The sequence below is a fragment of the Antechinus flavipes genome, chromosome X (genome assembly GCF_016432865.1).
Source record: "Antechinus flavipes isolate AdamAnt ecotype Samford, QLD, Australia chromosome X, AdamAnt_v2, whole genome shotgun sequence".
NCBI lineage: Eukaryota > Metazoa > Chordata > Mammalia > Dasyuromorphia > Dasyuridae > Antechinus > Antechinus flavipes.
The window spans coordinates 1,521,624-1,536,224 of record NC_067404.1 but is presented as its reverse complement, the minus strand read 5'-3'; the positions used below and the strand labels follow the sequence as shown (position 1 = coordinate 1,536,224).

Genomic DNA, 14,601 nt, shown 5'->3' with positions numbered 1-14,601 from the left:
TGAGAGGACTGTGGGAACTGTGGGGTTTACAATAGCATTTTTACCATTTTTGTTGTTGTTTATTTACTTTTGTTCTCTTTTTCATTTTTCCCCCTTTGATCTGATTTTTCTTGTGCAGCTTGATAATTGTGGAAATAAGTGTAGAAGAAATGTGCATGTTTAACATATTGGATTGCTCACTGGGGAGGGGAGAATGGAGGAAGAAAAAGTGGTTTGCTTTTTTCTTTGCAAGGCTTTGCAAGGGTGAATAAAAAAACAGAAACTTATAATCTAACCGTGGGAAGTGGGGAGAGAAATGACAGTTGAAAAGCAGATTAGGGCAGTAGTGGGAGGGACCAAGGGAATTAACCTGGGTTCCCATCTTAAATGGGGATTTGGAGTCCATGGCTTCATCCATGGGCCTGGAGTCTGGAAGACCCAAGTTCAAATCTGGCCTTAGACATTTGGTAGATGTGTGATCTTGGGAAAGTTACTGTACCCCTGCCTCAGTTTCCTCAACTGTATAGTGGAGATAAGAATCATATCTACCTCCCAGGGCTTTTGTGAAAATCAAATGGATAGTATTTGTAAAGTACTTAGCACAATGTCTGGTACATAGTAGGTTCTGTATCTAGTTTTATTTCCTTGTTCTCTACATATGTGAGATATGCAGGTCAAATTGGAGGAACTCAAATAAATGTACCAGCATTAGGGAACCAGGCAAGATTTTTTGCAGATAGGATTTTAGCTGAGAACTGAAGGAAGAGTCAGGAACAGTATTCCTGACAAGGGAGTGGGAATAGGATTGGAAGTAGGTAAGACAACCAATGAAAATGCAAAGTCAAGAAATGGAGCTACTACTTGTTTCAGGGTCAGCAAGGAGGCCAATGTCCCTGAATTCCAAAGTAGGCAGAGGGAAGTAAAGTGTGAGAAGAATAGGAAGGTAACAGGAGGCTCTAGTTATGACATTATTTGCATTTTGTCTCTCCCATTGAACTGCCTCAGTTTCTTCATCTGTAAAGCAGAGATAAAAACAAATAGCTACTTCCCAGAATTATTATGAGGATCAAATGAGGTATTTGTAAAGTGCACAGTGCCTGGCACAGAGGAGGTACTTCATAAATGTTTTTTTTCCTTTCCCTCTTTACCTCAGTCTTTGAATCTCAGAGACTCCATTAAGGTCAATCATTCAAGAATAGAAAGATGGAAATTAAGAAAGAGCTCCATCAGCACATCCACATTGAAATATCATGATCCCCAATGTGTTGTATGAGGAACTAAAAATGGGGAAAGCGGGAAATTTTTACAGTTTTGAGGAAATTGGGATACAACACTCAAGGCATACTAAAATGGAAATGATTATGGACAAGGTCAAAATTATGCACCCACAATCAGCAAATAACATTTTTCTCTGTATGTGAGCAAGACCAGAGATAGAATAACCCTAAATTTGTTTTTGTAGTTAACATTTCCATTCCTCACTATATAGGCCTATTAGCCATTTCCTGATACACAAAATGATCAAAGGATATGAACAAACACTTCTCAAGAGAACTTCAAGGTATTCACAACCATATGAAAAAAATGCTCCAAATCATTAATAATAAAAGAATTACAAATCTCACCTGAGGATTCACTTCACACCCTGCAAATTGGGAAAAATGGTAAAAAATAGTAACAGACAGTGTTGGGGAGGCTGTGGAAAGATGGGCACATGAATCTGCTGTTTTAGGGCTATGAAATGGTGTTGCTACTTTGGAAAGCAAAGCGCAGTTATACAAATGACATGACTGAAATATCCATACCCTTTGACTCACAGATTGCATTACTAGGCTTATATCTCAGAGAGATAATCAATAAGAAGAAAGTATATATTCCAAACATATAATATTTGTAGCCTCATTTTTTTGTGATAGTAAAGAATTGGAAACAAAATCAATTGGGGAATGGTTAAACACATTGTGGTATGTGAATTCAATGGAATAATATTCACGTGTCATAAGAAATGATATGTGGAGTGAATAGAGAGAAGGATGGAAAGCTCTATATGAACCGAAGCAAAGTGAAGTGAGCAAAGCCCAGAAAACAATATACACAATGACTACAACAATGTAAATGGAAACAACGATGACATGCCAAAAAATCAAAAGCAAATTTAACAAATGTATAAGGATCAAGGAGGGGCTTAAATGAAGAAGGATGAAAAGACATCCCCCAACCTACCATTTAATGGAGGTAGGGGCACTAGAGGTGTCACATATAAGACATGTTTGGAGACTCAGTGTATTGATCAGTTGCACTTTTTTTTTCTTCTCTAAAAAAAATACTATTTGGCATATGGAATGGTTCTTGGGAGAAGCAGAGTGGGAGGGATATGTGGGATACCATGGTGATTTGAGAAACAGAAAACAATAATAAAAATGTATTAAACAAACAAACAAAAAAACCTTCCATTATTCAGTTCTTTCCTGGACTCCTCCCCTGAAGGACTGAAAGGACTTCCTCCCTGTGATCAGTATCTTAACTATGACTTACTTGTCTTTAATCACTGAATGGGTATTGTCTCAGATCAAGAGGTCAATGTCTCCCACTTTATCCAGGATCATCTCCAGTCATCCTGATCTAGAGCATTCCACTGAACCCAAATATTTTGGGAGAAGAAAGTAAGGCTAGTGACCTTGCCCAGCTCTCCCTCACTTAAATCCAATTCCTATTTGCATATCATGGCATCAGTTCCCTGAAATCATGGTCCACTAAGAGAATGAAGGATAAACAACAAAATCATAACCTTGAAGACAAAAAAGGATACTTCCCTTAGCTGTATTATGGTCACTGTTGTTTTTTAAGTGTTTAAACAGCCAGCTTTCCAGAAAACAAAGCAAAATTTAAAAAAAATGTGGCATGCTTAAATGTAATCTATGTTATTAATACTTTCTTCATCACTTAAATCTAGACAATCAAAACAATTGCAACAATCAAGCCCTGATTTGGAACATTTCCTGATTTTCAAGGGATAAATACTCATACTAAAAATTGGACTTGTTTCCTAGATATGGTTCCTATCCCATCAAGTGGGTTTGGAGGTCAGGATTTTGATACTGGAGGTAAGTATGGTTATCGGCTAATAAATGGGCATTTATTTAACATCTGCTAAGTGCTAGGTTGGGGAAGTGGGTAGAATGCTGGGCCTGAGTCGAGGCCTTTCTGAGTTCAGGTCTGTCTGATGCCAGACAGCTGTGTGACCCTGGCTACACCACTTCACCCTATTTGTTTCAATTCCTTCCTTGATAAAATGAGCTGAATGGGGAGAATGGCAAACCGCTCCAGTAGCTTTTCCCAGAAAACCTCAATTGGGGTCACGAAGAATCAGACATGATTGAATGGCAACAAGTTCTCGGTGATATGCTATGCATTCATTACCTTTATCTCTTTCTCTGAGAAGGGTCTCCACTTCTCCCTCCTCGATTTATCTCCATGTTGATGATTCTCATATCTGCCCTAATCTTTCTGGTTCTTGAAGGTCCCCACCTTCAAATCTCAAATCTCTAACTGCTGATGTTGAGGAGCCTTCTTAAACTGAAGATTGGTTCTCTTTCCTCCTAAGCTCTCCTCACCTCTTACCTTCCCATTGCTGTTGAAAGTGATATCATCCTCTAGTCCCCCATCCTTGAGACCTACATGTTATCACAGATCTCTCACTATCTCACCCCCCTATATTTAATCTCTTGCCATGCAATGTTGATCTTAACTTTCTGGCATCTCCATTATATGCTCCTCTCTCTTCACTAGCACCATAAGCCATCCTCAGCTCATACTTCAGCAATTGCAAAAGAATCATGTCCAGCAAGGCTCAGGATAGGCACAACCCAGGCCAATAACCAAAAGCAAATTCTGATAATCTGACAAATCATCAAACCAGTTAAGAATTTTATTTTGTCTTTTAAAAGAAATGACAGAAAATGAGGTATTCTGATCCTCTGAGGAACAAAGGCTGAGGCAGAGAAAGGAGATTATCAAGGATAGCCAGTCATCATCTTGGGACAAAAATCCCAGGCTGAGGGAAGTCCCAAGAAGACATCTTTTTCCAATTTCTTTTTTCAATGCCTGTCTATCCACAATCATATCGTGTAAACTGTTGTTTCCTTACCCAGATATTTCCAGTGACCTGAATTTTGCTTCAATCACAAAGGGTCTAAGGCTACTAGAGATAGATGGAAAATTTAAGATTAGACAACTTCTGCATAAATGTTGGAAATTTCCCTGTGAACTAGAAGCATTATGACTGAATTCATAAATTTGTATCTAAAATAAACTCCCTAAATCATGTGGAATCACATGAAATTCTCTCCTGGGCTCAAATTGAGCTAATAACTGGAACAAGATATTATTCCAGATTGGGAAAATTTTTCCACACAGCCTGAAGTCTTTGAGATTAACTGGTTGGGCATCTTACTTGAAGTGGAATGGGATTTGGTAAATGAATTACCCCACATTCATACCTGTATTTGGAACCTGAACCTTAAAGGAGGAGAGTATAGGCTTTTCTCTCTGTCTGCTTCATTGTCCCCTCTCCTGAGTTCCAGGGAAAATCTCTTAAAGAAAGCTTAGGTATGGTTTCTGTTTAGGGTTTCCCCACAAGGAGTTAGCAGATTCCCTTAAAGAAATGAATAATGTACAAAGGGAGTATCAGGTATGGGACAGGTATTGATTTCCTCAATCATAAAAGAAACACTTAAAACCGAAAATGTCTACAAACACGTTAACAAATATGAACCATTAAGCACCTTTTATAATCTCTTAGATTTTGAGTTTTTCATATACTCATATACTCAGTTTTGAGTATTTCATTTTCCTCTGTGCTGTGTATGTCACACAAGTTCCAACACCCCCTTAACTTACAGAGTGACTTGGCTTTTAACTTTTCCTCCACCTAACCATCTTGGCAACCCTCTTCTCTAAAAAACTCTGTAGTCCTATGGGCAACTGGTGGTCAAACCCTGGAATTTAGGATTTAGCCTCCCAACTTTGCCCATATCTAGAATCCCAAAGCTGGAGGCCCTTATGTGGGAGATGAGAGGGACCTACTTTGCAGGGGTGCCATTCTGTTTCCGCTACTGTTCACGTGCAAATAGTCTCTTTCCATTGGCTGTATAACTGGAATAAGCTGCATCTTTAAAACTCCCCAAATGGACAAGGGATAATATTTTCCTCTTCCTCTTCTTCTCTTGGTCTCTGTCTCTTTCCTGCTCTCTCCAGAGACATTCAGAGATGTGGCTGGCAGGAAGGGTTGCTTCCCCTTCATCCACACCTTTAGGCTCTATGGCCCTGAGAAAAGGGTTTGGGGATTTGGTCTATGTTGCTTGGCCTTTTCCATTCTAAGCATAGCTGGTAGAGTCCCCATTGGATCTGGGATTCAAACCATGTCAACCTTGGGACAGGGTTCTAGGAAGGGTGCTGTTGCCAGCCTAAGAGGAGAGGGTGGCAGGAATCAAGTCCTGGTGAGGCTTTGGACTTGGAAGTTGGTGGGGCTGTGTTCTATAGAAACCAAACCAAGTTGTGAACTGGATCTCTCTGTCTTGCCCAGAGTATAAGATGGTGTCGGAAATGATTAGATTCCTAAGTGTCAGGGGAAATATTTGTTCTTGTTATAGGTGGCTGGGTAGCACAATGGAGAGAGCCTAGCATCAGGAAGACCAGAATGTAAATCTAGTCTCCTCCACTTACAAGCTGTGTGACACCTGGTTTACTCAATAGTTTACTCAACAATAAGAAGGGGATAATAGCACCTACCTCACAGGATGCTTATGAGGATCAAATGAGAACATCTTTGTCAATCACTGAGCACAACAGCTTGCACAGAGTAGGTTCTTAATAAATATTTCTCTCCCTATCCCCATTATACCTTTGAAGTAAAAGCTAATCTGTTCAAGTGATTAAATGGATCTAGAAGAGAGGTGGTTTTTCGACTGTGTCTGAGTCTTCAGAACTCTGTGGGCTGTAGCCCACCAATACCGTCTATGAGATTTTCTTTCTTTTTCTTTTTCAATAGTATTTTTTCCAAATACATGCAAAGATAGTTTTTGACATTCACTTTTGCAAAGCCTGATTTTCCGGATTTTTCTCTCTCTCCCTCCTGCCCCTCTCTCCAAGACACCAAGCCATCCAATATAAGTTAAACTTGCAATTCCTCTAAACACTTTTCCATATGTCATGCTGCTCAAGAAAAATTGGATCAAAAGAAAAAAAAACAGGAGAGAAAAAAGTAAGTAAACAAACAATGACAACAACAACAAAAGGTGAAAATCTATGCTCTGATCCCACATTCAGTTTCCATACTTCTCTCTCTGAATGTGAATGACACTATCCATCCCAAGTCTATTAGAATTGCCTTGAATCACCTACCAGATTTTCTTGGCAAAGATATTAGACTGATTTGCCATTTCCTTCTTTAGTGAACTAAGGCAAATGGGGTGCACAGCTAGTAAGTGTCTGAGGCCAGATTTGAACTTTGGTTTCCTGACACCAAGCTTGGCACTCTTTTCACTGAACTGTACTTTAATGCCTTTACCTTGAGATGCAGAGAACCCCTTTAATTGGTGGGAGCTTGGGCCAATGGCAGAGATGCTACTAGACATCCTCTAAATTCCTTAAAGGGTATTGGAGAAACCTTTTGAAGGGGTGAAATGGGATACATGATCTGTGTCAGCCAGACCATGATATTCAGTGTTACTCTAAAAACTTATAGTTTACTGATCTGGACTTGGGAAAATAGACACAAAACAGAAGGCAGCCAGAGATATGAGTTCAGGCTTGGGGTCACTTCAAGAAATTCACACTCCAGCTGCCATGTACTTCTCGTTGCCATTAATTGGGGTGAGGGGGTTTCTTTCTTCTCTGCTCTCCTACCCCAAGTTCCAAGGTAGAGGCTTGATGAGTCTTGTGTGACTCATTTCAAGAGGAAGGGAAGAAGAATATGTTGTTTCTTAGTTTTTTTAATGGCCTTTTCTGAGAGGTGGCTTCTCCTGCTTCGATAACCAATCATTTTGGACATAGTCCCATGGACACAGGGACTAATTCCCAAGGCACATTTTTCAGTGTTGAGTCAGAGCATGTCTCTCCCTATAGAGTAATGGGCATGGTATAAATCCATGAGTGGGGCTCCAGGACAATAGGCGAAGGGAGAGGAAGCTCTCCAGATCATTCTGGTTACACTTAAGAATGACAAGCAGAAACGTGCCTCATGGAAGTTTTTCCCCCTCAGTCCTTCTCCTCTGGGGCATATGATAGCCTATCAAATAGATGAAGCCCCCCCCCCATTCCCCCTCAATTATTCTCTTCTCTGGGTTCAACAAACCTAGGCCTTCTACCATAACAAACTTTCAGGTCCATCCATCATCCTGGTTAATTTTCTTTAAAATATTTATGCATGTATATATGTGTGTATATATATTGCAATGTTGTATTTCAAATATAAAAATATTCATACCATCCTCCAAAATAACCATGTGAGTCAATTACATATTTTCACCAACTTTTATTTCCTCATTTTTTTCTCCTTTAAACAGACTTAGCAGAACATGCCAGACTTTTCTTGAAAAATGGCACACTATTAGGCACCCTAATGCTTATTTGTAGAAAGTAGTTCAAAGGACCACTCTGATTGCTCATTTAAAGTTCTTCCCAATGTTAAGAGGATGGCCCCAGCCAGCTCTTATTCCAACTGGGAAACCTCAGCTGGTTTACAAAGTGAGTTTCATGTCACCAGTCATTCAGATTTGTGGGCAAGCTGCCAACTCTTCAGAATTAACTTTTTTTAACTTTTCATTGGACGGACTCTTGCTTCAAAAACACATAAGGGAGCAGGGGGAAAAAGTTAAGGAGGCATCTTTAAGCAAAAAAAAAATGCACAAAATAAAAGTTAAAACAAAATTCATGGGAAGGGAAGAAGAGTCTTGGCCAGTTATTCCCCACACTCACTTCTGTTTAGGACTTCTTCCTAGCTCTGTAAAAGAGCAAGTGGTGTTCTTAGAGTGAATATTGCCAAACTAGTTTGGGAAGCAAATTTAACAAGAAGCAACCCTGTATATTTGTATACTTTCAATTTCCTTTGGAATATGACAACTATAAAATGTCAGGTCTGATTTTATAAAGAATAGTTTTAGGGATTCAAAGTAATCTAGGGGATTCTATGATTTGCATAGGTACCAAAATCTATCCACACATTCACCAGCATTGAAAAATACTAATGTGGCCCCACATATGGCAACTATTTTTGATCAAAATTACACTAAACTATCAATGGCATATTTGTTTATGTTTACTTTAAGAAGTACATGAGAAGTAATCTGACATGGTGGCTAGAGTGTTCAGCTCACAGGTGAGCAAGGACCTAATCCAAATTCCATCCTTTGGTCTCTCTGTGATTTCTATCCTCAATTAACCCTGCCACAGAGTTCCCCAAATTAGTGGAATCACAAATCATACCTGCCCCCTCCCAAAATTCACTCCTTATCATTTGGATAGGACAAACTAAGATCATGGTTATTTTCTCTAACAATGTTGTCTGTGAGTGTCACAATTGTTGAGTGTATGTATGGACAGGAAATCCATAAAACCAGAATACACTTTCCTTGGGTTGTGTGTAATTCTAAGAAACTTTTTAAAAGAATCAGTGAAGCTGAGAAATCTTGAGCTTGTGAGAATTCTTAGAGTAGAAAAGACAATCCATGGGATTTAAAAGCCTGAATTAAGGGGAAAAAAGGCTAGGATGTTTGAGTTCCTGTCCAGTGAAGCTGGGGGATAGTCATATAGCTTACATAGCTGACATAATTTGGAATATGAAGTTCTCTCTCAATAAGTTGGGGCAGGGGAGAGGGATTAAAAGGTGCTTCCCCCCTCTTACTTTTTTTTCATTCATTTTTGTTTTAGAGCATTTCCCCCACCCAATTTTCATGTGGGCTTTAACTTATACTCAGTATAAATGCAAGATACCAGTTTTAGCTATAGGAATAACACTTCAAAATTGGAACAGCACAACTTTTAATTTCTATCAGCATTTTACACAACGGTGTTTTCAAAGTTGGGTAATGATTTGTATATTGAATAACAAAAATGGTTTGAATTACATTGAATTTCGATTTTACACTCCAGGACATTTGCAAATTGTTTGAATGTTGTATATAGGATGATCTTCAACTTCTTTTTCTTCTTTGAAATGTGAAAAGTCCAACTTTGATTCTGATCAGGAAAAGGAGGAATAAAGTTCCAGAAGAGGTCTTGAATTGAAGCCGGGAGTCTTTAGACATTTTTAATGGTTTCCAAGGAAAGTCAATTATATGAAGAACTTAATGCCAAATGCCAATTTATAGTCTCAGAGTTCTGGGGTAGGATCAAATGTCCCATAGCAATCTTCACTGGACACCATAGCCCATATATCACAGATCCTCAATAGGGCTATACTGTGGGGCTGATAAGCAATTGGAGAGGTGCATAACGTTTCAATGCTTGCAGAACAATATCCAGCCCCCCTCCCCTTTCCCACCCACACCCACATACTGTGCAGTCGTCATATATTACACCTGGACATACAAAATTCAATCTCTGTTGGCTACTTGTAGGCAGGCTAGAAAATTAGGGGAACCAAAACAAGGGATCGGGATAACCTGCCAAATGACAATATCATTTTTACAACAAGAATCTCAAGTCATCTATACAACAACATTCTGTCAAAGCAATCAGATCGAGAGGGTATCTGGGTACGACATAAACAGTGGCCAAACACTTTTTTTTTGGGGGGGGATCACCAAGAATTTATAAATGGGTGGAACTGCAAATCTTATGAAAAGGGGAAAAAGAAACGCCACATCTGTGCATTTACCATTAGCAATACATGACAGAGAAATGATGGTTATTTTCTCAATTTAGGAAGTTGTGGGGAGGGGTATGACTTGTTTGAAACACTCGAGCTGTACTGCCTTTTGTATTTTTTTTTCCATTTTGAAATATGTAGATTGAGAAATGGAAATCTGCATTTCAGAAAGCTTGCTTTAGGTGGGCCGGATTATAATGAAGTATTCAGGAAAGTATCGAATATTCAAGTCATTCCTCCCATTGACTTCCTTCCAAAACACCCAATACCCACTAAAAAACCACATTGAAACCAAACTGGTATGGGGGAAACCGACCAAGATAGACCATCAGAATATGGAGTAGAGGAAGGTGAAGGCTGATTTGAAGGAAAAGGAGTGATTGAGGAGGTAGGGGAAGTGGAGAAGGAGGGGGAGGAAGAGAAGGGAGGAAGAGGAGGGGGCCTCGGGGGGCCAAGGGTGGGAGGGGCAGGGTAGGCACGCAGTTAAGGCATCTTTTGAAAAATCCCTTACGGCTTTGGTTTTACTGAATGAAGTATTTTACACTGGTACAGACCAAGGGCGATATTTCAAAGCATCCGCAAAGCGGGCAAAGGGAATACACAACGCAGAAGGGTTGCCATCGAGTTTCCAGACGCTAGCAGGTGAACGCAGACCAGACCCCCCCCCCACTCCCCCCACCCTCCCCACCGCCGCCTTTAGCGGGCCGCAGCTTTTACCCCCCCTCCCCCACCCCCCTTCCCCGTGCTCTCCCCCTTTTCTTTTCAGGATGACCTGGAACACTTTTTATCTGCCAGAACCCGAGGCGGGCTCTGCCGCAGGTTGCCCCGCGCTATCGCCGTCGGGGCCCTCGGAGCCCTCGGAACCTGCGGCTGCCGGCGGGCCGCCTCCGGCGGGGCTGCTGCCGCTCGGGGAGCTGGCCGACTTCCACTTCTCCAGGTACTCGGCCTGCACGGGTTTGTGGCCCTGCAGCACCTTGATGGCATCCTCCACCTTGAACCACTGGCGCTTGCGGCCGATGTTCACCGAATCTTCCCAGTCCTCCAGGATTTCGGTAACGGCGAGCACGTAGACGTGGGTGCGGTGCTTGCGCTCCAGGTTCTCGAACAGGCCCAGCAGGCGGCCCAGCTTGCCTCGGACCCCGGCCTCCTCGTAGACCTCGCGCACTGCCGCGGCCCCCGGCTCCTCCTCGGGCTCCATGCCCCCTCCGGGCACGATCCATTGGTCGGGGTGCCCGCTGCTGCTCACCAGCAACACCTCATCCTCTTGCTCGCCACGGAAGCACAGACACGCCGCGCGCTGCTTGAAGCCTTCCAGGTCATAGGTTCGGGTCTGGTCGGGCTTCAGCTTCATCTTGCCTTCTGCCGTTCCCGGACTAGCGCACGCGAGGCTGGACCTGGGGCGGAGGCTGGAGTCGCTGATGGTGAGGCCGCCGCTGCGGATGCGGCTGCTGGGGTTGCCGGAGTCTCGGTCCGGCCGCCTCGGCGTCGGATGCTGATGCTGCAGCCTCTGGGGCGAGAGAACGCCGCTGCCCGGATAGACTGGGATGCGGCTGGCGCGGGCTCTGGGACAGGCTGCCTCCGCCCCCGCCTCCTTCGGAACCGCCCGGGATGCTACTACGCCTCGAGCGTCTGTGCCTCCTCCTCCGCCGCCGTCGCCGCCTAGGCGATCTCTCTTGCCGCGGTCTCTGCTGCCGCGGTCTCTGCCGCCGCCGCCGCGGTCTCTGCCGCCGCTGTTATCTCTGCCACAGCCGCTGCTGTCACCGCTGCTACTGCCGCCGCCGCCACTCAGGAGCTTGGAGAAAAAGGGAGAGGTGCCGACGCACGAGCGACCTACCACCAACCAGAGCCCAGGGCGAGGAGGACGGGTATAAAACGGGGAAGGAGGGGTGGAGGAGGATGGGCAGGCGAGGGGGAGGATGCTCCGGGAGCCAAACGCAGAGCGGGAGGAAGGGAGGAGGACAGGAAGAGGCGAGGGGCTGGGTACACCGCGCCCCCGCTGTCCTTGCCAAATGGGGGCGGCCGGAACTGACCGCGATACTCCTGTGGAGGCGGCGGCGGGAGGGGGGGGGAGAGAGGCGGGCTCTTGGAGACACGGGGCAGCGCAGATAGCAGCGCGTGCCTGCCTTGTTCCCCCTCCCTCCCCCCAGCCCCGTCCGCGCCCCCTCCCCCAGCCCCGCACCGCAGTGGCGTGCGGACGGTTCCTGTGGCCACTCACCGGCACCCCTCTGAGCCCCTACCGCTGGCCCGGCTGCTCCCACACTGCTGCTCGGCTTGCACTCGTCCCTCCACATGTCCTAATGCATGCCTGCACACACGCGCGCGCGCACCAACGCACATACGCGGGCACACGCGCGCGCACCCATACAAGTGCACCCACAGACGTGCGCACACACGCACATGCGCGGGCACACACAAAAGCGCACGCACATCTGCACACACGTGCGCACACCAAGACCGACATCCCCCCAAGCGCACACACGTGTAGACACGCATGTACACATACACACACGATATGCGCACATGCATGCCGAGACTGACCCTTTCCATACAGGCACACACATACATATGCACTCACACACAGAACACACATGCAAGCCCCAAGACTGATGCCCCACATGTGCATAGTGCACCCCCCCCCAAGGCTAACGTCCCTCCACACTTGCACATACATGCGTGAACACGCACACACAAGCCCGCGGGGGGAACACGTGCGGACCCACCAAGACTGCCAACTCAGTTGGGTGGCTGTGTAGCCACCGTATCGCTGGCTCATGCCTTCTCTACGAATGGCACAGCCCTAACCACCTCTACTGTCCAAAATGGGGCATGGAGTCGGGTCAGGAAGGGAATGTGGGGTACTCCATTAGACAATTCTTTCCAAGCCAACATTCGCCGACCCCTCTGATGGTACAGAAGTTCGTGGGCCCGTACTTCCAGCCCTGGCACCCGAATTCTGAGGGCTGCTGGGGATTCTAGCAGTCCTCAATTGCCCTGCCCACATCTTTCTCCTAATTCTGAAAGAACATCAGGACAGACACCTAGGGAAGTGCCGAACTAGTGAGAGAAGACCATCCAATTCATGTTAGCCTTGCAGATACAAGGCAGTCCATTAACCACAGCTCTGATTGTCGAGACAGTTGATTCCTTAGGAGTGTCTTTAAGAGTAATTTGATGTTCTTCTTAAAGCTCTGCTGTTAATAAGTTAGCTCCATATCTGAATATGTGGTGAACTATTTAACCAACAGAACCTCTGCAAATAGCTGGAACCACACAGGGATTTAAAAGGAATAAGTTTCCTTTTCCCCACCTTAGTCAACATGTCCAAAGCTTTCAATCCATTAAGGCACACAGCATCAGCCACGAGTGCTGCCTTAAGTCTCACTTTCTACAAGAACCTTTTCCAGGTCCTTCTTAATCTTAGATCCTTTCCTATGAGGGGGGAAAAAGACAAGGACTGTCTTTTTCTTTTCTCTTATTTCCTTGGCCCTCAGTGCAGTGTCTGATACATAATGGTGTTTTGGTACATACCAGTGGTGTGATGGTACATGATGATACATACTATTGGATTGATGGGTGTTCTAGGTACTGGTGTTTCAAAAACAGTGGGATTTGATTATATTTTTTAGCTTTCCTTTCTGGTTATTTTACCTTGCTAATTTTTTTAAATTGACTTCTCTTTCAGATTTGTGAAAACTTATTAGAAAATAACTATTATTTATTATTGAGATGAGTATTTTCTTCAGAATTCTGTTTACCATATCTTCAAAGTTTTTATTCTCCATTATATCTATTCTGCTTCTAATTTTCAAGGTTATCTTCTGCATTTATTTTGGGGAGGCTCATTTGTTCATTACCTAGTTATAAAATTGCATATCTAGATCCATCCTCTCATTTTCTCTTTTTGTTAATTTGTAATCTCCGGAACTCCTTATCCCAACTCCCATACTCACTGATAAATTATGTACCAGAGGTTCTCTCCTCAAGGCTTTTGAGTTAACTTCTGAGGAACAGTGTTACTTGTCTCTAGTACTCCAGTGCATCATCTCCAATATAAATTGCCAATGATATCAATTGTCACCATATCATTTAACCAATTATGATTAATCAGCTTTTGTAAAGAATTATTTACTGACATGTGTATATACACATACTTTACATATATTATACATATACAGCTAGAGCAATGTTATGGTAATGTCTTATTTCCATCCATTTTGGGGACTCAGAGTTATTCCTTCTGAAAATTTTGGTTGAATAAATGTTTATTTCAATATTAATGACTAAATATGTCTATGACTAAAACCTGTACCACAGGATGTTAAATTTATTTAAAACCTTAAGTATTCCTTAGATAAGATACCAGATGAAGAATTTCAACTATACTTGCCACTTTAGCAACATATAAATTCCTTAGTCAGCCTATTTGTGAACCCGATAAATGTAGTAATCTGATTTAGTTTATTTGATGAGGTTAGTTTGCTTAGGAGATGAAAGAAATTATGACTGATTAAGTTTGTTCAACTTTGGTGCCATTGAAGGAAGTATGAGATTTATTTCTCTTTACTTCACTTGGAAGTAATTTTGCCTATAAGAAGACTTGTCAGAATCTGCAATGGTTTTCTCCAAGACCTGAATCTATACTTATACATAATTACAAAACCTATATATTTACCGCTATAATTTTGGCATTGTTTTCCACACTGTATTATATATATATATATATATATATATAATATATATATATATATATATAT

General features: G+C 43.0%; 1 protein-coding gene across 1 annotated transcript; it reads right to left on the bottom strand.

Moving 5' to 3' along the window:
• Positions 1 to 10,591: 10,591 nt before the first annotated feature.
• Positions 10,592 to 12,032, bottom strand: LOC127542887 (diphosphoinositol polyphosphate phosphohydrolase 3-beta-like). The gene has a single exon (XM_051968780.1). The coding sequence runs from the start codon at positions 11,196 to 11,198 to the stop codon at positions 10,632 to 10,634; it is 567 nt and encodes a 188-aa protein (XP_051824740.1). The 5' UTR covers positions 11,199 to 12,032; the 3' UTR covers positions 10,592 to 10,631.
• Positions 12,033 to 14,601: the final 2,569 nt, after the last annotated feature.

Coding starts and splice junctions, on each gene's coding strand:
- LOC127542887 (XM_051968780.1), bottom strand. CDS start 11,198: ATGAAGCTGAAGCCCGACCAGACCCGAACCTATGACCTGGAAGGCTTC.